The sequence below is a fragment of the Centropristis striata genome, chromosome 3 (genome assembly GCF_030273125.1).
Source record: "Centropristis striata isolate RG_2023a ecotype Rhode Island chromosome 3, C.striata_1.0, whole genome shotgun sequence".
In the NCBI taxonomy this organism is placed as follows: domain Eukaryota; kingdom Metazoa; phylum Chordata; class Actinopteri; order Perciformes; family Serranidae; genus Centropristis; species Centropristis striata.
Window position 1 is genome coordinate 31,062,456 of NC_081519.1, and position 24,282 is coordinate 31,086,737.

Here is a 24,282-nt window from a genome sequence, read left to right on the forward strand (position 1 = left end):
CGGACGAAATTGCGTCCGGAAGAGGAAGAAGAAGAAATCCACAGGATAACAGTGGATGTTATCCTGTGGCTGTTATCCTGGCCCTAATAAAGCAGCACAGGCAAGATATCCTGACATTTAGACCGCAGGATGGATTCAAATCTGAAAACTTGATTGCGTTTCCCTTAGTAAAAACAACGTCTGCATTAAATCCTCACAGCCTGGTAAACACTCACTAATGGTTCATTTTATGTTTGCCTCAGATAGACATTAACAAAATAACTGTAGAAGTGTTTTTCAGTTTTTAATTTTAATATCAGTAAAAATCCAACATGTGTTGTTTGGGAATGCATAACACATATTTTAGAATATTTACATAGACTCGTGAAAAGTAGACTGGATCAAACTACTACCCTGGAGAGTATACCACTTGCACAATAAAGTAATAAAATACAGAAAATATCCACATAACAAAGAGAATATAAAATTGTTGTAAATTACATCACCAAATTATTTTATACTTTTTATTTTAGTTTCATTTTAAAATTGGCTTATGAACAGTATTCTAAATGTGCAATTAATTTTGGAAGTCATTACATTAACTTATCCTGACATAATACACAATTTAACCAGTACCTACATTCATTATAATAACAACATTGAGCAGAAAGCAATGATCTTTTTGGCTAGTGAAGCTTGAACGTAGTTGAATATGCAATATGGTCTCACAGGAATCCGTGAAATAGCCACGGATTCGCTTAACTCGAAATCCGTGGAATAGCCACGGAATCACGCAAATTTCCGTGAAACTGACACAGATTTCGCTACAATGACTGTTAATGACAGTCATATCCCGTGGCTATTCCAACATACAAAGTGATTATGTACATTCACTGAGTGAATATTTAGAAAATAAAACATATATTTCTCGCTAGAAATGTGATCAAAATCCGTTTTTATGCAGAAAATATTGATTTTTTCACTAAAAATGAGAGAACTGTCCGCCATGTTTTTTGTTCTGACCGCCGGGACCCTGAAAGTCACGTGACTTCGAACAAACCAATAGGAAAAAATATCCGTGGAATAGCCACGGGATATGACTGTCATTAACTTGCATTGTAGCGAAATCCGTGGCTATTTCACGGATTCCTGTGAGACCAGGTTTGAATATGACATCAATAATAAAGGAAACCCATGATGTATGAATGAATGTCTTTTGCTGTACAAACAAATCAACATGCTTGATATGTGCATGCTCAGAGGTCAAGGGATATCCGAAAGTGCTGTGCTCTTTGGGCCAGTTCCTTTGCAAACTCTTGGGCCTCATGCAGAGCTTGTTTATCTGGGAAGTGCAGTGCTGCCTTCTTGGTGGCCACAGCCAGCTGCTTTAGGAGAGCACACAGGTGGTTGCTCTTGCACAGGAGGCTCTGGGTGGACTCTCCACGTTGGGCCTCCCTGCACAGCGTGTCCACCAGTCTTTGGCCCACCATGATCACCAGCTTACTTTGCGAAATGAATTTCTCTGGTGGCTGGCCATCCCGAAGGCTGCCAACAAATCCCCCAATGGCCTTCTGAAGAGCACCAAAGTAGAGGCGACAGTGCTCTGACAGGGAGGCTGGACGATGTTCTTCTGATCCACTGCCGGACCCAGAGGAGAGACGCTTGTTATCAGCCTGCACAGTGGAGAAATGAACAAAGAAGGTGAAGAAGGCCACGTAGTACACTGAACAAAATGTCTATATATTTTGGTGAAAAACTGCTAAACCATGACAGTAAAAGACGTAAAATGATAAATGGGTTAATTCAGTTTCAGTAACAATGAAACACCGTAAATGTATACATCAGCCAAAAGAGTATTTTTTACAGTTTTATTTTTTTTAAATACATTACCCCACTGTAAAATACACTGGCACCATGTTTGTAGCAAAAATTTACTGTAATACACAAAGAAGTCATCGTTTTTGCATTTATTTTTTGTAAAAAATACTTTTTCTCACTGTTAAATGTACTAAACACCATATCTCTACAGAAATATGCTGTAATATTTAATGGTAAAATCTTTAATTTATGCAGCATTTATAAAGTATTTTCTTGTCAATTATATGGCAGAACAGCGTTTCTTTTGATGGAAAAACTTTTTATTTTTTACGGTAAAATATGGATTAAAATGGCAATCTTAAACGCGAAATCAGCAGTGCTAATATAATTTTATGGTAATATTACAAAAAGTTGCACCATATTTGTTACAGTAAAATTCTGGCAACCACAGTTGCTGTTTTTTTTACTGTAAAAACAACAGTTGTTGTTTTTTTTTACAGTGTACGTCTCCTGTCTCTTTCTGACTATGGGGAAAGTGTTGAATCCTGGATAAAAACATTGTAGATATCTTTTTGAGGCAAAGGTGTTTTCATCATGCTACATGCTACTTAGTGTAAGAATAATTTCTTTGTGTTTGTAGGAGATACTCACCAAGGTTATTATAGTTAACAAAAAACTAACAAAATAACGAAAACTACAATTGAAAAAACATTTTCGTTAACTGAAATAAAAATATAAACAAGGTTTTTTTAAAAAATGATAACTAACTGAAACTGTATTGTGTGTTTACAAAACTAACTAAAACTAAAATTATAGTGAAAATGCCCTTCGTTTTCGTCTTTGTCAACTTTTTTCATACGTAAACCTTTTTGGTTGATATGAAATCTATTTCATCTATCCGGTTTTATCACTTAATAACCTTATAAGGGCTGAGATGGATCAGACAAAGGAAATAAAGGAAACATATATTGTGACCTTTTTGAATCTCGCACCCAACAAATGCCCCATTACAAAAAACTAACACTAAAACTAATAAAAACTAAACTAAAACTAAGCATTTTCCAAGAAATGAAAATGAATTAAAACTAGCAATCTCACTCTAAAAACTCATTGAAACTAACTGAATTTTAAAACAAAAAATCACAACGATATAAATAAAAAATAATGAAAAATCCAAAACTATTACAACCTTGATACTCACTTGAATGGGGTTAGAGACGTTTTCTTTTGGTTCCTTCTGCATTTCCTTCTGCTGCTTTTCAAAGTCATTCTTAGTCTGAGAAAAAGTCAAAATCAATTGAATTAGTATGCAAGTTACATTATTACATATGCCTTAGATTTGCCTTGATGAAATCCTGTCATTCAGTTATCACTATTTTTAGTATGTAGACACGGGCGAAAAATGACCTTGTGCATTAGAAGCGTAGTGATAAAAAAGTGATAGACTAAATTAACAATTTGAGTACATGTGTAACTATGTTTGTCTTATTTTTGAGGTTTAACTTTAAAAGAGTTGTTAGAACCACCAGATTACATTGGAAAATTACATATTTTAACATGTGAGACTTATTAGAGTCACCAAATAACAATGTCCATTGGAAAAACACCAATTTAACAAAATAGGATAGTTCATATTTGTGTCTTCTCTGTCAGGCTTTAAATTGGTGATTGGTGAATTGGTGAAACATATAAACACCTTCTAATGCACAAAATGTTTCAAAAATGACCTTGTGCATTAAGTAGTGATACAAAAAGGGGTTTTATTCAAAAAGTAAGAAATGAAAACAAAAAATGAGGATGTATGATGATCAAAAACAAGTTATTTGAGGAAAACCTGCAATACTGAATGACGAAATGTATTTATAACAAAGATAGAGAAAATAAAAACTTAGTCGGGTCACTTTAGAACATGTTGTGCATCAAAGGGTTAACTCTATGGAGTCTTGGGCTATTTTGTCCATTTTTGAATCCTTTTCGTGTCTTTGTAAGTCATTTTGTGTCTTCTGTGGAGTTTTTTGGTCATTCTGTCTTCTCATTTTGTCTTTTTTGGTCATTTTGTGTCTTTTGTTGGTAATTTTGTGTGTTTTTTGTGAATTTTGTGTCTTTTTTGTGAATTTTGTGTCTTTTTTAAATCATTTTGTGACTTTTTTTAGTCATTTTGTGTCTTTTTTGGTCATTTTGTGTCTTTTTTTAGTCATTTTGTGTCTTTCTTTAGTCATTTTGAGTCTTTTTTGGTAATTTTGTGTCTTTTTGTGTCTTTGTTTGGTCGGTTTGTGTCTTTTGTTAGTCATTTTGTGTCTTTTTTAGTCATTTTGTGTCTTTTTAGTCCTTTAATCCAACATAAAATGTGATTTTGAATCTTTTTTTACTTTCAAAACACTATCATGCTCAATAAAGAATTTGAAATGTGAACAAATGTTGCAAATATAACATATAAGAGGGTGTTCTGTGGGTTTTTTTTTTTTTTTTGTGTCATTCTGTCTTCTCATTTTGTCTTTTTTGGTCATTCTGTGTCTTTTTTTGTCATTTTGTGACTTTTTTTTACTCATTTTGTGTCTTTTTTTACTCATTTTGTGTCTTTTTTGGTCATTTTGTGTCTTTTTTTAGTCATTTGAGTCTTTTTTCCGTCATTTTGTGTCTTTTTTTTGTCAGTTTGTGTCTTTTTGTGTCTTCGTTTAGTCACTTTATCTTTTGTTAGTCATTTTGTGTCTTTTTAGTCCTTTAGTCCAACATAAAATGTGATTTTGAATCTTTTTTTACTTTCAAAACACTATCATGCTCAATAAAGAATTTGAAATGTTGCAAATGTGAACAAATGTTGCAAATCTAACATATAAGAGGGTTCCATCCAGTTCTATCATTTTATACTAAATATATTTGAGCTTGTTTCCACTTTTACTTGGTATATCATCATCAAGCTGAAACTGGCCTCATGGAGTTTACAGCCAGAACTTTAAAGGTAAATTTACAGTAGGGCTCCACGCTGCTTTGTTTTCTAGTCTGGATGTCATGAAGAAGTCATGATTTGGTGCTTTTGGAGACTCCAGAGGGTTAAAAGATTAGAAGCTTTTACCTGAAGCTCTACGTAGTCGTTGTCATCCTCCACTGAGTCCCCTCCATGTTCACTCCTATCAAGACTCTTCTTTGTCTCTGGCTGGCCTGTGGTGTTCAGAGGCTCTGGAGCTTTGTGAGCAGCTCTGAACAGAAGCTTTCCATTGGCATTGATGATGGACACAAGGCGCTTGACGTCCTCTGGAACAGTGCGCGCCACCATGACAAACCGCTCCAGTTGGTCAGGTGTCTGGACCTGCCCAGGGTCCTGACAGAGAGTATTGAGGGGCCAGCCAGCCATGTTCAAAGCACTTACTGTTTGTTGTAGGATCACACCTGAGTCTTCTACGATGGACAGCTGTTTATAGAGCCTCGTCTGAAGGTTGGCATCAGTCAAACGACGGGCATTGCCCTTAATGTCCAGGGCAAAGTTTAGGAAGCATGTCAGCGAACATGCTATCTCCTCTGCTGCTCGTTTGATCTCCTTCAGGTGTTTCTCCAGATGCTCTCTGCTCCTCCAGTGACTGCTGACGAAATCCATGAGACACGGGACGGCCTTGCAAACGGAATTTTGCAGGTCTATAAGTCTGTGGCTGGCCTCATCCTGGCTGAGCGTCACTTCTCGCAGAGGCTCTGGAGAGGACGAGCTCAGAGCCAGAGAGTCACAGGAGCTGGTGGAGGAGCTGGAGGCAGTGCTGATTCTTTGACTGTCTGCAGCAGAGAGACGTGGGGTTCTCCCTCGCTCCTCATCCTCCTGCACCAGTGACTCCCCGCTTCCAGGAAGGTCACGGAAAGCTGTACAGGCCAGGAAGTTTCTCATGCGCTGCAGACGCACCCTTGCAAGTTCATGAGCTTTGCTTGAGTCCCCCCTGCACTCTAGGGGTATGGAAGGATCACTGAGGGGTTCCTCCTGTGGTGGGACCGCATATACTAACTCCTCTTTAAGCCTCTGAGTTGGGAGCTTGTCATAAATTGGGGCCCTTGGCAGCACTTTAGGTGGACTTGGGTTTTCAAGTGAGCTGGGTTTTGGTATATCATAAAGCGAGTGAGTTGGACTGCCTCTTTGAATGGGCCGAGCATGTGTTGGAAGCGTGTCGTAGAGTTGCCTGCAAGTGGCGTTGGAGGGCATGGTATCATAGTAGGTTTGGGGGGGACTTTGTCTCTCAGGACCCACTGGCACATCATAAATCCACTCAGGCTTGCGGGGGCTGGGAAGGGTGCTGAATCCACCCATCAGTTTGTGGTGGGGTTCTGTGGTGGAGGGAACAGGGATGTCATAGTTGGGGTCCTGAGGCAAAGGTGGTGGAACTGCATACACCTGTGCACAAGAACAGATTTGTTAATATCACAGTTTGGAAGACTACAGCATTTCAAAGGGAGTGCCTTTCTTCATGAATCCCTCTAAATGTCTGAAACTTACATAAGAATCTCCTGGACTGCTGCATCTTAAACCCTCTGGAGAGTCAAACCTTTTCTCCAGCTCTGAAATTGTAATCAGTGAGTTTTTTCGTTGCACAGTTCTTGGAGTTGTTGTTGCCTGCAAATAGAACATGACAATAACTGTGAAGCAGCACAATATATACAACTCCCTCCATTTCATGCATTTTGTCTGGTCTTTTTCAGAAGCTCACAGTGAAAAGAGAAGTTCGTCTGGCTTGGCTCGGGACGTCGTAAACCTCCCCTTTTGGACTGGACGCCATGCTGAAGAATGAAGGCTGCAGACAAGACAGACAGGCTGTAATATTGGGGATGACTGGTAACACTCTCATTGCTTTGATCAAAGCTGCATCTACCTCATTGACCTCTCCATCAACACATTTATAGGGACAGAGTTTTCTCTGAAGCCTGTTGAGAGTGCTGGAGAAGCCCATTTTGCATGCACTTTGCCAATTAACGCAGCTCTATAATAGAAACCATGCTGCTCATTGAATATTAGGTGGCTACTGCAGAAGGGAACAGGACTCCCCTGGAGCAGGAGAGGAAATGGTGAACATGTGGGTTTATTTCGCCACACCTTCTGCCGCACAGGCACCCGTACAGACACTTCTGTCTCTCTTGGGTCCCTGGCGGCATGAGCTGCTGTTTGCAGTTAAAAGTGTCTGAAGTCTGTGTCTGTTGGTCTTTTATGGGCCCATAAAGACCCCAGTGCTGCATGCCTGTCCCATGGAGAGGCCCCTGGCCCCCATCTGTAAGCTCTTTTGCCAGCAGGGGTTTCACAGCATTGCATTTCTGCAACAGTCTACCTCTCTAATCATGAGGGTGAACACTTCCCAAGGAAAAAAGGACCAGCTTTGACCCCAGAGAAGTAAACTACACTGGAAAAAAGGGATGTCTAAAAAAAAAATATAAAAACACTAAATGTGAGGGAAATGATCTTGCTGCATGGACAGATAATTTCACTTGACAAGATTTCTTAAATTAGGATTGTTAAATCTAGAAATAAGCATGTTGAACACTTAAAATAAGAAATTAACACTTCTACATCTAAGTCAGGGATGGGCAACTTAAAAGCTGCAGGAGGCCACAGTTTTTCATCAACACTACCACAGGGCCACATAGGACCGTGCACTTCACCAGATATGATGAAACTGCAATTTTAAATATGTTTACAGTGCAGTAACTTAACATATTTCATGCTCAAATGCATGTTTAACAGTATAAATAGGAATACAAAAGGTTTGAAGCAAATAAAAAACTGTGATTTCTTCTTTATCAGTGCAAGAACAGCAGACCAACATTAAAGAAAAGAAGTCATTTTGTGCATTTTTACACTGCACTTTTAATATTTCATGCTCAAATGCATGTAGTTGTACTGAGGGCCACTTCAAGTGAGGGTGAGGGCCGTATGAGGCTCCCAGGCCTCCAGTTGCCCATCCCTGATCTAAGTTATTTTTATCTTGGTAAGAAACAAATTATTTGCAGTGTATACTTATATCAACATTAAGGTTTTTGCTCTTTTCTACATACATTTAGTACAGTATATTTACCTTGTTTCCGTCAGGTCCTTCTGTTCTGTGCCTAAGTGCTGGCTGGACTGGAATTTTTGAAGCTGATGAAGGAGTGGACGGGACCTTGTAGATCATGTCCATGCGTTCATAAGCAGGGCTGCTGGAGAGTCGGGGTACACTCGGGATCTGGTAGATATTTTGCGCACAGTCATCAGGATCACCATCGGTTAAGTTGGGTTTCTCTATGTCATGAGTTAATAATGCTGCAGTGGTTGCAGTTTGTGGCAGGAGCTGCAGTCTGTTTGCAGGAGCCAGACCATTGCGTCCATAAAGAGAACACATCCACCATCCGCTGGTGCCGGCCACGTTTTGATCCATCACCATGACGATGTCCCCTTTTCTGAAAGCAAGCTCATCTGCACACTCTGCAGTGTTGTCATACAGAGCCTTCGCAAGTTTGTTCTGAAATAAGGACAGAGAACATGAAAAATAAAGATTAGGAAGTCAAACATACGTGTATGCAGATTAATTGTGTGTCACTTTTTAAAATGACCAAAGTAAGATTCTTGTCACAAAGACAACCTCCATGTGCAGCACTTCCCTGGTCGCGTTCTGTGTTTTTCAGCACAGATCCACATTTAGATGGAAGTTTGACTTCTAACTGAATGTAAAGGATTGCTTCTGCTGCGATAGTCCTATGACAACATTTCCTCTTGCAAAATGTTGCTACAAGTTGCACACTGATTCGTCAGCTGATTCACAAGTAAAACTTTCACAAAGTCATTTCATCATTACCAGTCATGTAGACATTAACATTCAACATAACGTTACTTGTGTTGTTACTGTTAAAGTGACGGCTCTTTTTCCTCTGAATGTGACATTATTTGCTCTGTATTTTCATTTCCTGTTTAAACTATTTGCATTGAGCTAAATGGAAAACAAGTTTCTTCTTCCTCTTGCAGGCATTCGAGCATCCGATCTCATCACTCCAAAAATACATTGACTTGGAAGTGAAACCTCATTTCAGTCAATATGAATCTCCGAGGGACAGTGGCGGACTCGGGGGGGGCAAGCAGGGCGATCGCCCCCTCATGCCTCCATGGTTGAAAAAGCCGCTAAAGTGCCTCTAGAGTGGTGAAAACAAGAGGAAGTGCCTTATTGGCTGCCCTACACATGCAAAAAAATGAATGGGTGCCCTCTAGGGTGCCCCTTCATGCAATAAATTATGATGATGTGCCCTCTAGAGCAAGAAAATTTGATAATGTGCCTTAATGAGTGCCCTTCTACCTGTCTGGTTCCTCCATGGTTAAAAAGGTGTTGCTAAAGTGCCCTCTAGAGCAGTGATTCCCAACAGAAGGGGCCCGCACCCCCCCAGGGGGGTTTCTATTTAAATAGAAAAATCACTATAGAAAAGTTTAAATATAAAGGCTATATTGCGAGAATAAGGACACATGTAACATCCCTCCTGCAGTATACACAGAGGTAACCTCACCTAGCGGTAACCTCACCTAGCGGTAACCTCGCCTAGTGGTAACCTCACCTAGCGGTAACCTCACCTAGCGGTAACCTCGCCTAGCGGTAACCTCGCCTAGTGGTAACCTCACCTAGCGGAAACCTCATCTAGCGGTAACCTCACCTAGCGGTAACCTCACCTAGAGGTAACCTCACCTGGCGGTAACCTCGCCTAGCAATAACCTCACCTAACAACAGAAACACAGAGCTAATGGAAAAATGGCGACGCGTCAGGGAGACAAAAATGCTGAATATCTCAAAAAGAAAAAGAGAGGGTACCATGAAAGTCACATTGAGTTCGGCTTCATAGAAGCAATGGACATGTAGTCGTCACCGGATCCTTCAGCATTTCTGTACACACTTTTTAAAAAGTGTGTAGCAGCACTGACTTTACTGCAAGCCTGTCAAACACAACCAACACAGCCAACATGGCGGACTGGGACGCTGAGACCGTTGAGACCGTTTTTAAAAAGTGTGTACAGAAACAATGTGTTGCATGTGTGAGTGTAGGTCTCCAAGCGTCTCCAAGCCCGCCGGTTATTTTGGTTATGTATATTTGTAACAGTGCAAGAAGAAAGAAAAAATAACATGGCTAAAATGGCTGCTATAACTGTCATCATAGGAAAATAATTACATCTTGTGACACCCTTTGGGATCAATGATAAAGTGCCACTGACAAAAACACATCAATCCATTCCTTCATTCATACTGACAAACCCAATCACACGTTTAGCCCATTCAGGGACAGGCAGGATCACAAATGTTATGTGAGGTTTTTGCTCTCATTTAGCTCTCAAATTGCACAAAATTGATGCATTTTACTTAAAAATGTACAAATATTCTCCCCGGACCCCCCTATATGGTTCAGTTTGATGATGTAAAGAGTGAGGACTATTTCATCATACATGATGCATCATAGTTTTTTGTGTCCTGGTGGGGCCCCATGTTGTGCAGAATGTGCCCTTTTTATTTTTTCGCCCCTGCCCTTCAAACAGTCTGAGTCCGCCACTGCCGAGGGATGATCTCTGATTACAGGTAGCCTTTGTGTGTTTCCCTGAGAAGTCAATGCCATGCTGACGCATTTCCACTCAACATACACTGCCCTGCTCCTTCGTATAGGTGAGAAATGTCGATCGGATGTGGCACCATGTGATGACCACAATCACTGACGTGTGACAACTTCCTTTATTTCAGTGTCATCCTCTTTGCCGTGGTTCCTCTTGTGCAGGCTGACATTCTGAGAAATAACCTGCTTAACCAAAGCCATGAGGCAGAGCTGCACCCTCAGATAGCAGCTTGTGGTTGGACTGAAATCAACCACATAGAGAAAAAAAGGACAAGCACACGTATCTCATCATTGCATCTTATTGGTTCTCACGGAAATGTGAACAAACTTTGTTGTGTCCTGATGATATTGCTTATGTTGATTTTTCGGTATACTACAAAATAGTGCAAAATCACAGCTGACACTTTAATGTGGTAGACAACACCAGTTTCAATGTGCAGTAAACTCAAGGTATTTATAATAAAATTGGTATGCAAACAAACTATGTGGTGCAGTGTATTCTTTTGTTTTTATTCCTACTAATAATAAGTATACAAAAAGTCGTTTCAAACTCTGCTGCCAAACTTTCAATCCAAAGAACAAAGGAATAAAGTAAGTAACATTGTTAACATGTTAAATATTAATATATTAAATATTATAAAGGTTTATTGAAGTGGAAGGCTGGCATTTAACTTAACCCTTTATTATTTTCTCTTAGGTTATCAAGTTTACTGATATACTGTATGTTTTATGTGGTAATTATGTTTGATGTTTGTTTGTGTCTTGCTTAGTTTTAATGTGTTAAAGTTCTTATTTATTACTGTAGTTTTATTTATTTATTTATGTTGGTTTTATGATTGTGTTGTTCCTTTTTTCTTTTTTTTCTCTTTTTTTTTTTACTGTGTTTGTCCATTGGTGATTTATGTTGTGTTTTGTTTAAATTAATAATAAATTAAAAAAAAAACATATTAAATATTGCATTGCATCTATTTTTAAAAAAATGTGTACAGAAACAATGTGTTGCATGTGTGAGTGTAGGTCTCCAAGCGTCTCCAAGCCCGCCGGTTATTTTGGTTATGTATATTTGTAACAGTGCAAGAAGAAAAAAAAAATAACATGGCTAAAATGGCTGCTGAAGGTGAGCATTGATCAGCCAGTGTGGTGATTAATATATACACTGTTAGCCAATTACATCACTGGTCTCACTGCTCTGAAGCAGCTAAGCCAATCACTGCTCCCCATGCTTCTAGTCACAACACTGCAAAACCCAACTTACAAAAAATAAGAAATAAATAACTAGAATTCAGCAAATACATGCTTGAAACAAGTAAAAATTCGTTATTGAGCATAGTGTTTTGAAAGTAAAAAAAAGATTCAAAACCACATTTTATGTTGGACTAAAGGACTAAAAAAGACACACAATGACTAAAAAGACACAAAATGACTAAAAAAAAGACACAAAATGACCAAAAAGACAGAAAATGACTAAAAAAAAACACAAAATGACCAAAAAAGACACAAAATGAGAAGACAGAATGACCACAAAAAACCCCCACAGAAGACACAAAATGACAAAAAAAGACACAAAATGACAAAAAAAAGACACAAAATAACTAAAAAAGAGACAACCACAGACACAAAATGACAAAAAAAAGACACAAAAAGATTTGATTCTACTTTATAATTGATGTCGTAGTGCTTTGTTTTGTCTCGCTGATCAAATCATCAGATAGACAGTAAGGACGCGCTGCGCCAGATACTGACGTGGCTCCGACATCTATTACGCTGCCTCTCCTCCCAGCTGTGCACCATGCGCTTTGAGCTGGACACCAAAATACCTGGCAATGACAATTTATCAATGTCAGGAAAACACAAAGAGATGCGTTTGAAACTCAGTATGAAAACCAGAGTGGGATGAGGAACTACCGAAGAGAACTTTTACTTTAACAATATCTAGAAAGAACAATCTACATAAAACACAGACAGTTGTAATGTTTTTTATGTTTATCTTTTTTATGTAATTGGAAAATAATCAATACAAATGAATCATTAGAAGTCTAAGCATTCACATTACTTTACCCTTTGGAGTTTGGGGCTGTTTTGTCAGTTTTGGACTCCTTTTCATTCTGCCTGTATAAACCACTTAAAAATCTTTACCATGACGTGTTGGTATCATTGTTTTCAGCACAACCTCACCTATATGACCTGATTATTTTTCATTTTGACTTACTGGATCAATATTTTGAACACAAAAAACACACAAAAACACAAAAAAATTATAAAAAAGATAAGTAAAACACATTAAACATAAAAAAAACACATACAAACACACTCAAAACACACCTCAAACACAATAAAAATACAAAAAACACAAAAATAAAAAAAAACACACATAAAAAACAAATAAATTATAAAAACAGATAAAAACACAAAGACATTACAAAAAACAACAAAAAAAAACAGTGCACACACAAAAAAAAAAAAGGACGGACTTTTGCGAGATCCTGAGATACTTTTGCGAGATCCCGAGATACTTTTGCGAGATCCCGAGATACTGACGAAAGACGAGGAGCAATGGAGGAGGACTTGGAGAGCTTTTTGACTTCAAGATCGGTCCCAAAAGAGGACATAACTCGCATGAAGAGAGACAAGGTGAGCATAGTAATAGGCTAATATTATATAAATATTCATTCATATTCATTAAAAAATAATTAATCAATGTAGCAACGCAGACCCCGAGTCAGTGACAGCTAGGGCTAATGTTTAAGATAATGCACGCGCTCATTACTTCCCATAACCTCATAACCGAATGCACCTGGACATAGCTGGTATTACAGTAAGAACGGAAAGAGAAACACAGAGATGCGAGATAGAAAGCTGGCCTACTTCACACAAAATCCATTACATCCATTTCAAGCAGATGGGTGCAGTTTCGAGTTTAATAGTAAGTGAACACCCCTGCAAGTGACAGCACATGTATTTATTCTGCTGCAGAAATGTGTTGATGTATTTTTTGGTTTTGTTTAGGTCTGACAAACACTCGGTTATTAATAAAAATAAGCGACGGTAAAATATATGCTATGCAAAGCTAAACCTGCAAAACCTGCAAAATCTGTTTAAGGCACCACAAAACGTGACACACTACACGCATTATTTTCTTTTTCGTATTTGTATTCAAGGGATAAACCTGGTGGTCACAATACAGTTTCGTTGTATTTCATTGTACCAGCCTCGTATGCACAACTTGCCATGGCGTGCATGTTTACTATGGATACAGTATGCATGCGTAGCTCTACATAAAGCAAAGTAAAATGAAACGCCTAACGACACAACGTTATGGTCGTAGGACTAACATTAGAGCATTTTTATATACAGTCTGTCATAGACTGTATATACAATATACATACTGGTTAGAGCAGGGAAGTAATGAGCGCGAGCATTATCTTAAACATTAGCCCTAGCTGTCACTGACTCGGGGTCTGCGTTGCTACATTGATTAATTAATTTTTAATGAATATGAATGAATATTTATATAATATTAGCCTATTACTATGCTCACCTTGTCTCTCTTCATGCGAGTTATGTCCTCTTTTGGGACCGATCTTGAAGTCAAAAAGCTCTTCAAGTCCTCCTCCATTGCTCCTCTTCTTTCGTCAGTATCTCAGGATCTCGCAAAAGTATCTCAGGATCTCGCAAAAGTATCTCAGGATCTCGCAAAAGTATCTCGGGATCCTTTTTTTTTTTTCACCCATCATTTTTTTTATCACCCATCTTTTTTTTCCCCCCCGTGTCCCCTGGGGGGCTCCGTAAGGAAGCACACAGTTTTGCTGTAAAAATATAAAATTTTCATGTAAAGTTAATGGATAAATACCATGATGTCACAATGACACAATTACCCTAGAAATAATGGGAATATTCAGTCTAAATTACAGTTTTTGCTGATATTTAAATTTAAATTCAGAATAGAATAGAAAACCCACTCACTTTATTATTTACGGTAAAGTTCTTGCAACCAAAGCTGCCACTATTTCACCGTAAATTAAGCAGATTATTTTTTACAGGGTGTCATACATTGTGTTATCTGAGTATTATGTAGTATTTGTAGAAATTACTGTAAAACACTGTCAAATTGCATGAGAAATAGGGCGTAAAATTGAAAATTGCATAAACACACAGTTTTAAACACACAGTTTTACTGTAAAATATAATCTTTTCATGTAAAATTAATGGAGAAATACCATATTGTCACAAGGACACATTTACCCTAAAAAATAAAGGGACTTTTCAGTCTAGTTTTTGATGATATTTACATTTAAATTGTAAGAAAATTGTAGAAAAAAACCCACTCACTGTAATTTTTACGGTGAAGTTCTGGCAACCACAGCTGCCGGTATTTTACCGTAAATTAAACAGATTATTTTTTACAGTGTATAGGAGAGTGAAAACTGCAGTAACTCGCTATTAAACATGGTGAACTACAAGCATAGAGTAGGATCAAATACTCACATATAGTACAAATTCCTCAGAATTGCAATTTAGTTTCTGAGTAACGCTACTTGGTTACATTTCACACAGTACAGGAATAATGTTACAGACGCACATCGACAAAACAAACACACCCCTCTCAGCTGGGCGTGTGTGCGTGGTTGTGTGTGTGTGTGTGTGTGTGTGTGTGCTGGCTCTGCCCTCACTCTGAGGGTGAATCCTCTGCAACAAAGAGCCCTTTCACCATCAGAGCCCAACACACTCAGCACCTGTTGGGATGCAGGCCTGTGGAGCACACTGACCACAGCAGACTCTCAGCACACACACACACACACACACACACACACACACACCGCCTAATCCTCTGGGTCATGCTACAGACATGCAAGTGAAATATATAGGGTCGAATGACAGTCAGCGACCGTACCAGCACGATTTACGTTGTCATACTTTGTCCCAGGATCATCCTGCATGACAAGAGCCACTGATTGGTTTAGAAACTCAGCTTGTGTTCCACTCACACTTTATCACTTTATTTTATCCATCCAGGTCATAGTCAGATGTGTGTGTAAAAAGCCTGCAGAGCTTAAGTGTCCGTCATTTCAACCAAGGCCATCATGTGACCTGATTATTTGTCCAAAGTTGATATATAGCGATGGAATTCAGGCCACTTGTGGCGTGTTTACTTGTGTCCCTGGTTCTGTGTCTGCATGTTGATCACTCAGTACAGTAACAAAGTCACATTCAGCTGTGACTCTTTTGGATTCCTGCACACGCCTGCTTGTGCAGATCAGCCTTCTGACAGCTGGCCTTCAGCACTTTAACTGCACAGCTGTGTGTGCCTCTACCGTCTCCACGCTCCATCCTGTTCACAAATTAACATTGGCCTGTCAGACACAACGCAAGAAATGCTTCTAAAAGTCTCGGAGAAGAGCTTCTGTTAAGGCAATAGGTCACTTCAGAGACAATGCTTGATGTGGAGTGATTGTTATCTTTTTCATGACATGTTTTTGAACTTGAGCTTTCCAGACCCCCAGAGTTTCTTTGTCCAATCAACACTTGGAAACCCAAAGACATTTAATTTGCAATGAATTAAAACAGAAAGAAGTGCATGTTTGTGACGCTGAAAAATGTTTCTGACGTAAAGCAGGACTGTGTAAATGTTACTGTAACAGCAGAAGTCACAAATTCAGTGAACTGATTGTAAGTCTGGTATTTATGAGTATTTACACATAAGCTGATGGTGAGACCAGAGCATCCTGTATTAAAGTAAGGATGCTTGTGTTTTATTGATAATATTCCATTTGAAAAAGAAGGTACATTTATACTATATATATATATATATATATATATATATATATATATATATATATATATATATATATATATGTATGTATATATACTTGTTTTGGTCATGTGACTGCATCCAGACTTTCTGGAAGGGGTTCACTCTGTAATGCAGGAGGTCACTGGTAAACAGTTTTTGTTGACTCCTTCTTTCTATCTACTTAATCATGCTTCAGACAATTTCTTGGGCACGGACACCAAATCTCTGTTGATAAATCTTTTGTTTTTGGCTAAAAAATGTATTTTGCTGCGGTGGTCAACTCCCCAGAAACCTCCAGTCGACATGTGGATATCACAGATTTCTGATTTCTGATTTTCTCTTATTCCTCTCGAGAAGTTGACGCATGACCTTAATCACAAATCGGACAAGTTCAGAAGGATCTGGGAACCATTGCATTCCTTTTTACAGAAGCTATAACTCTTCATTTGTCCCTGGAAGATGAGGACTGTCTGCCCTTTCATTTATCTTACGTATGTGCTCTTCGTTTACCTGTCTCCTGTCGTCTTTTTATTTACTTACTTATTTTATGTAAAAATAGAAATATATAGCGCAACACTCTGTTAGTTTGGGGTGGGACTTATTTTGTTTCGTGCTTTGTTGTCTGAATTGTTTTTGTTTGTGCTTGTAAAATTCAAAAAACAATAAAAAAGAGTGTTTAAAAAGGAAGAAAGAATGTTACTTCTACTTTCATTCTTGAGCTTAAAGAGATTGATGCATCATCCAGACGGTTTGCAGTGCATTTTAATTCAAACTTTATCACTGATATCATCAGGAGACAGACATTGCATCATTGATTTTGTAACTGACCCTGTTACTATAAGAGCAATGCTGTTGGGCAACTGCAATCTTTTTTTCTCACACAACCAGAGAGCACCTGACTCATTACTGAGTGAACCTGATAAGATGTTCACGTCACAGAGAACCTCTGGAACAGGAACCAGTCCAGGATGTGGTTCCCAGTGTGGGAACGACACCCTCCTGGTTCACTCTGACCTTCTGCCCCTTGACAGCCTGGGCACGACCTCAGGGTCAGGTCAGCACCTCATCCATTATACAGTCAGACACATGCCAGGCCTGCTCAACACCCACAGTGTTGGTGGACAAGTCTGACACACACAATGAAAAGATCTCTAAAATGTGCTTGGTAGTTTAATTATTAAAGTAACCACTGCAAAAAAAGCCAACTTGTATTTTTTGGCCTAAAACAGTGATTTAAGTTGGTAAAACTTGGAAATATCAATTATTGACATTTAGGGCAATAATGTAAGTTAGCACAACAAAGGAAGCCAGTTCTCAAAAACAAGTTTGTGAGTTGTTGTTACTTATATCTTTAAGTTGGGGTTCAAAACAAGAGACAATAGTTCTGCTAACTCTTATTTCTTTGTTGTGAAATTTGGTCATTAGCGAAAGCTAACGTCTAACTGATGCTAGCGGCTAACTGATGCTAGCGTCGCTGCTTGTTACAGCTACAAGAGTAGCCATTAGCGCAACAATAGCTGACATTTATTAGCGGCGTTACAATTGTGCCAATTCAGCACATTGCAGAACTTAGCAGAAGTAAGGATTAAAAGTTATTATAACTTATAATGTAAAATTATAAGTTAGTACAACTTACAGTTGAGTTGACAAAAATCTGAATTCAGAGTTGAGCAAACTCAAAAACAAAACTTAAAATATTTAGTTTAATTTTCCAACTTAAAATTTTATCGAAGTTTGTTGCCTTGAAATTTTGAGTTCACCCAACTTTTCTTTTTTTACAGTGCAGACACAATATGTCAAATACATACACTGTAAAAAAAATTGACTGTCAAATTGAATGAGAAATAGGGCATAAAATTGAAAATTGCATATCACTGTAGTAGAAAAATGTAATTACCGTAAATCAAGGAATAGTACAAAAGTGTAGAAAGCACACAGTTTTACTGTAAAATATAAAAATTTCATGTTAAATGAATGGACAGTGTTGGTGAACAAATCTGACACACACAATGAAAAGTTCTCTAAAATGTTGTTTTTCCCAGACATAGCTGCAGGAGTGGGATGCATAGTTGACATAATCCCTTTTCTTAAATTTGGACAGGAAGTCAGCCTGTAAATATGACATATTAGACTTTCCCACAGTATCTTAGATACAGAGAGGGGGGCAGGGGAAGAGACGAGGAGGAGACACTGGGATAGACAGAAAAACAGATATAAATTATTTTCTGACATTTTAGGAATTTGTTCCTGGCCGATCAATTTTATCTTAAACGATCCTCAGATGTGCTCCGTGGAAAATCACCTCTGTCAACCCTCTATCCAGCCCAAAGCAGTCCAAGAGACTGTGGAGACAGGGACACTGACTCACTACAGCTGCCCTGGAATTTCCTGTATGGGAACTGGTGAGAACTATGTCAAAATCTCATAAACAAACTTCCTAGGACTGTCCACATAGACAGATAATCTTCTTATCATAATATGAAACTAACAAAACAGTGGCTTGACTTAATATGTTTTAAAACTGAACAAAAAAGTTGTAATATCCAAGAGATTATTTTGTTCTTTTTGGGGTGCAGATTAGCTCTTCTTCCATCAGTTTAAGAACTATTAATGTTAAAATAATTATGTCCATCATTGTTTATCGTGCTCCAGCTTCACTTGGGCTGGTTTGAGCCTATGTAAGCTACTAGCTACGGAACTGAACAAAGTCAATAAAATGTATTCATGACTCTTTGTTACTGATGTTATTGTTATACCACATTTGGGGTGGCTGTGGCTCAGTTGGTAGAGCGGGGTGCCCACTGACTGGATGGTTGGTGGTTCGATCCCTGACCATGGCAGCTACATGTCCAAGTATCCTTGAGCAAGATACTGAACCCCAAATAGCTCCCGATGCTGCGTTCATCAGTTTGTGAATGAATTCCCAATGGTGGCAGGTGGCACCGTTTAGGGTAGCCTCTGCCACCAGTATGAATGTGTGTGTGAATGGGAGAATGAGCGCAGTCTGTAGTGTAAAGCTCTTTGAGTGGTCGCAAATCAACTAGAAAAGCGATATATAAGTGCAGATCCATTACCACATTTAACATTCTAGAGATAAATATTTCAATGGTTTTATAACATGAATTTAACACCGACATTAACATAAGCACAAATAAAGAGCATGCACCACAAATTATTTGTTTCTTACCAAGATAAAAGAACTTACATTTAGAAGTGTTAGATCATTTATCTTAATTAGTTAATTTCTTATTTCAAGTGCTTATTTCTAGATTTAATAATCTTAATTTAAGAAATCTTGTCAAGTTAAATTATCTGTCTATGCAGCAAGATCATTTCCCTCACATTTAGCGTTTTCATCTTATTTTCAGACACGCCTTTTTTGCAGTGCATGTGTCAGTATAACAATTCATGTATGGAATGAAATTGTGTATACTATAAGCTTTATAAGCTTTAAAGTCTGAGCTCTACTGTAGTACACTGCTGAATCACAATTCAGGCTGCAGACTTCATCAGTAGTGATTATGAGTACAATTTAGAATGAAACTCTGAAAAGGAGATGAGAGCACTGGTGCAGATATTAGAAGCTGTTTACAGACATTGGATTACAGCTGCTAGACTGCAGCTCTGAGTCCCAACATTCAACTGCATCGACCAACAAACCGGATGAGAAGAAACACTGTGAGGTGTAACAGGGAGATAACCGCAGGCTCACTGCTCTACACTAACACTTATCTCACTCTTCACACTCGGGTTTTATTTAGACTCACACTTCCTCTGTCTCATCTCCTGCCTTCTGCCACTAAATATATTCACTATGTGGTCACTTTGGTGCTTTACATGGAGCTCTAATAGAGGCTGTTTTAAGGGGCAGGTGGCTGAGATTGTTGTCTTTTGGTCTCAATAACCAGTGTTTCAATGCAATCACTGCGGGGTCTTTGTCCCTGCAGACACAGTGTATCTTTACCTGCTGTGAATGTGATGATGCTACATTAAACATGTTATGAAAACATAACTGAGTAGAGGAAGTTTGGCATTTCCTATGAGCCCATACACTGCTTTCAACTTTGTGTGGAACACAGTCAGATTTGTAGGAAATCTAATTGATCACCTGTGGAATTTTTGACCACCAATGGTGCTCTGGAGCACATAATGACAACTGAGCAAACTTCTTTTGCTGGTGAAGACTGTGAGAAGAAGACCAGTTAAAAAAAAGCCAGCAAGGGAACTTTGATCTTGAGTTAAGACTCTTTTTTTGTAGTCCGAATCAGAATCAGAAAGCCTTTATTGTCATTGCACAGGGTAGTACAACGAAATTTGCCTTCAACCCGTCCAAAACGTATAAAAAAACACACAACAATATGACAGAGGTGGACAGGACAGGAAGACAGAGATGAAGAGAAAGAAATACAGCACAACATGAGGAGAGGAAGGGAGGAAACAACAATGAAAACTCAAAAAAACCTCATCAACATAAGCATAATACACTTCACAACATGACTTATGACATGAGTCTCCAAGGTGATGAAGAAGACTGCTCGATGTAAAAAAAAGAATTAAATATAAAAAATAAAAAAAATCCACAATGATTCACATAATGTGGCAGAAAATAATGAGCGTGAGATTAAATGTATTTGTCACAAGGAGTGACTACAAGCTAAATCAAATGTGACGTCTAGACGTCTGAGAAACAACCCCTGTGATGCTGCAAGCCATTTCTGTGAAATACTTATTCATTCATTACTCAAGTCAGTATTTCATCATCTTTCTTCTCGTACTCATATATGGCGAGACTTTTCAGGGGGCCAGAGCCCAGTGGCTGGATAACATACAGGACAGATGGACAATGAAACATTATTTGATCTTCCTTGAGTGGGATTCGAAGAGGATGCTGCCACTTCTTCCTGCCAGCCTCCTGCTGTGTAAGCCTCATGACTGTCTACTGACTCCTGCTCTCAGAGGATAAAAACAGACAGACAGCTTCACAGCACACGAGGTGTCCCAAAATAGCTCTCAGTGAACTCAAAAACCAAACATTTCCAATACAAAATAGCCTTATGGAACGGAAATGAGATTGCTTAAAATGACAATTAGTCATCAGCCAAAGCGGTCAAGTTTTTTTGAATAGTGATGAATAAGATGAGCTCAGCTGCAGATTTGCTTTGCATGGGAATATGTCAGGATGACGAATATTGTTTCCCTTTACTGTGATCTACAGTTAGGGCATGAGAAGATTGTTCTTTGCTTTTACATTAATCATGGTGAGGCTTTTCAAACGATTTCCAGGAGGCTGTAGTTGTGGCTCAGTTGGTAGAGCCGGTTGCCCACCGATCGGAGGGTTGGTGGTTGGATCCCTGACCATGGCAGCCTACATATCGAAGTATCCTTGAGCAAGATACTGAACCCCAAATTGCTCCCGAAGCTGCGTTCGTCAGTGTGTGAATGAATTCCCAATGGTGGCAGGTGGCACTGCCACCAGTATGAATGTGTGTGTGAACGGGTGAATGAGCGCAGTCTGGAGTGTAAAGCAGTTTGAGTGGTTTCCATTTACCATTTCCACCCAGTGACCCCCAAACCAAATAATGACTGGCCCCGATCAAGTGTAACTACTGCTGCACACAGTGTCACTTTATTCAGCAAATAATTCAATCTATCAATCAAAAATAGTCTGCGCCAATGTATGGAGAAAGTCTCAGACATTCTCTGATTCTCTCATACTGAATGTCATTTTCTCACCTAGTTACTCTGAGGACCCTAACAAACACTGTCCTGAAGAGAAAGTATTGATCATCTCTAGGGCTGGGCGATATGGACCAAAAGTCATATCCCGATATATTTAGGCTGAATATCGATATATACAATATATATCCCGATACTTTTATCGCAAAGTGAGAGCAAATGTTCAGTCAAAGTCAACGCCAAATATGACATGTCATAAGTAGTTTTATTGAAACCGTTTATTTAAGTGAACATAAATACTGTATAACAACAGGAGTACCTATTTTCAAATCAAAGCTCCATAAAGTGTACATTCAAATAAAAAATATCTTAAATAAAGTCAGCAACTTTCCTGGAGCAAGGATCACAGTGCAAATTTGAGCTATATGCAATATGGTCTAATTCCATATAACATTTAAAAAATATATCCATATATCGCCCAGCCCTAATCATCTCTAGATCAAACTGCAAACAGCTTCAGAGAGCAATAAGTAACCAAACTCAAAATTCAACACCAAATTCACCCAAATATCAGTGAGTGACAGTCCATCTGAGGTTAAAGGGGCATCAGAGAATGTGAGGGTTCAACAGGCCAGTTTGGGGACCAAATCATATACAAAGGTTCACTCCACAGATCCCTCCACCAAACAGTCCACATAGAGCACAATGACATGCAGGCAGTTTGATCAGCTGTCTGAATGCTGAGAGCTTGTTAACATTTACACATGACATGTTGGTTTTATGATTCATACATGTTTGTGAAATGAATCAAACTTCTAAAGGTTGCACAGGTTCTCGTATAGGAGGTGAATGATGTGTTTTGTGTTTTTGAGCAGCCGCATTGATAATGTCAGTTGTGTGTTAATGAGGCTCATAAAGTTTCACCGTCAGCTCTGTGTCAGGTTACAGCCTACAGTAGAGCAGGTCACAGGGGCTGTGTGTAGAAATAGGCGGTAGCTGACACCGCAAGTTAAAGTGAAATCCAAGCAGGTGGTCTACATGGACATTCCTCTGGACAAGCAACAGGGCAACACAAACTCAACTCAAAAGACTTCACTGAATTCAGTTAATAATTCATTCATAAAAAATGCTTAGTGAGCTGTAACTAAAGTTACTGTGGTTTAGTCAAAGGCAGCTGCAGTACTCACCATGTTGCTTCTGCAGTTGTGTTCAGTGTCCAGAGAGAAATATGTCCGTACACAGAGGCTCAGTTTCAGTGAACCATCTCACCCATGAGTGTGTTTAAACTCTGGGGATTTACTCGTCGTCTGTCTCACAAGCATATTGTGTGAGCTGTCACTGAGAGCCTCACTGTTGTACGGCCAGGGCGGAGTAACCCACTTCCATGTCAGAGACAGAGCTGCAGCCCCATTGGCCAGACACAACCCCTTCTCTGCAGCTGCTCCTCTCAACCACTGGGTTGTTTCTTTCTCCCCCCACAGCTTTCTGATAAAGCAGAAGTGCATCACTTGTCATTGGTTAACTCTTCCAACTAAGTGAGGGAATTTTTGGCATCTCTTTTAATTTAGCTTCCTCTTTTCTTATAAGTCTGACACACTGCTCCATATGTGTGACAGATTTATAAGGCAGGTTTGAGGAGGGGGGGGGTTGAAGCACAAATTCTTGTAGCTTTCCTCGTTGTTGTCTGGACAACACAGACGGCAGCGTCTGGGAGATTTGTGTTGGGGGTTGGGGAATGCAGAGGAGCGATGGGGCAGGGTGACCCTCCAGTCTGTGGGTGCAGGCTGGAGTCGAGGAGGACTTTAGGAGGTTTCATAGGTTTTTCTGTTCTGTCTCTATCAATTTTCAGACTTTTTTCCAGGATGTCACTAAACACAGCCAGTATAAAAATGTTTGTAAACAAAAAAAAAAAACTAGGTTTATACTAATACTCTAGGTTTATGAATTAACCCTTTATCGGGCGAAGAACTATATTTGGTAACTTCGGGTAATATTTCAAGAAAAAAGTGGCAAATTTACTAGATTAAAGTGGCAAATCTTCAAGAAAAAAAGTTGCAGATTTAAGAGATTTAAAGTGGCAAATCTGCACAAAAAAAGTTGCAGGATTACGAGAAAAAAGTTGGAAAAAAGCAACTTTTTTTCTCCCTGATTACCCACTTTAAATCTCATAAATCTGCAAATTTGTTTCTCATAGATTTGCCACTTTAATCTCATAAACTTTTCTCAAAATATTACCCCCCTCCCCCAGGTCTGTATGTTTTTTTTTTACACATTCTGGTAGTATGTAATATCCTCCAATATTCTCTAGGGTTGAAATTTGAAAATGCAAGTATTTCAATGAGTGCCTTATTAAAGGTTAAGCCAGACAGAACCATAAAAGTGTATCTACAATGTGTGCATGTGCGTGTGTGTGTTGTGGTATATCATTGTCCATTTGTGCT

General features: G+C 38.8%; 1 protein-coding gene across 2 annotated transcripts; it reads right to left on the reverse strand.

The window, feature by feature from the left end:
• Nucleotides 1-111: 111 nt before the first annotated feature.
• Nucleotides 112-23,207, reverse strand: cass4 (Cas scaffold protein family member 4). 2 transcript variants are annotated; one of them, XM_059328125.1, is made up of 7 exons: nucleotides 23,029-23,207; nucleotides 7,836-8,258; nucleotides 6,480-6,563; nucleotides 6,269-6,385; nucleotides 4,871-6,166; nucleotides 2,999-3,073; nucleotides 112-1,652 (listed from the first exon to the last, which is right to left on the reverse strand). In XM_059328125.1, the coding sequence occupies exons 1-7, from the start codon at nucleotides 23,029-23,031 to the stop codon at nucleotides 1,236-1,238; spliced, it is 2,415 nt and encodes an 804-aa protein (XP_059184108.1). In that variant the 5' UTR covers nucleotides 23,032-23,207; the 3' UTR covers nucleotides 112-1,235. The 2 variants fall into 2 exon arrangements, with proteins under 2 accessions (XP_059184108.1, XP_059184101.1); XM_059328118.1 differs by lacking the exon at nucleotides 23,029-23,207 and adding an exon at nucleotides 8,379-8,785.
• Between the last annotated feature and the right edge of the window lie 1,075 nt (nucleotides 23,208-24,282).

Coding starts and splice junctions, on each gene's coding strand:
- cass4 (XM_059328118.1), bottom strand. Junction 6,564..7,835: donor AAGGACCTGACGGAAACAAG/GTAAATATACTG, acceptor TCTTGTCTGCAG/CCTTCATTCTTCAGCATGGC. Junction 1,653..2,998: donor ACGTCTCTAACCCCATTCAA/GTGAGTATCAAG, acceptor TCCACTGTGCAG/GCTGATAACAAGCGTCTCTC.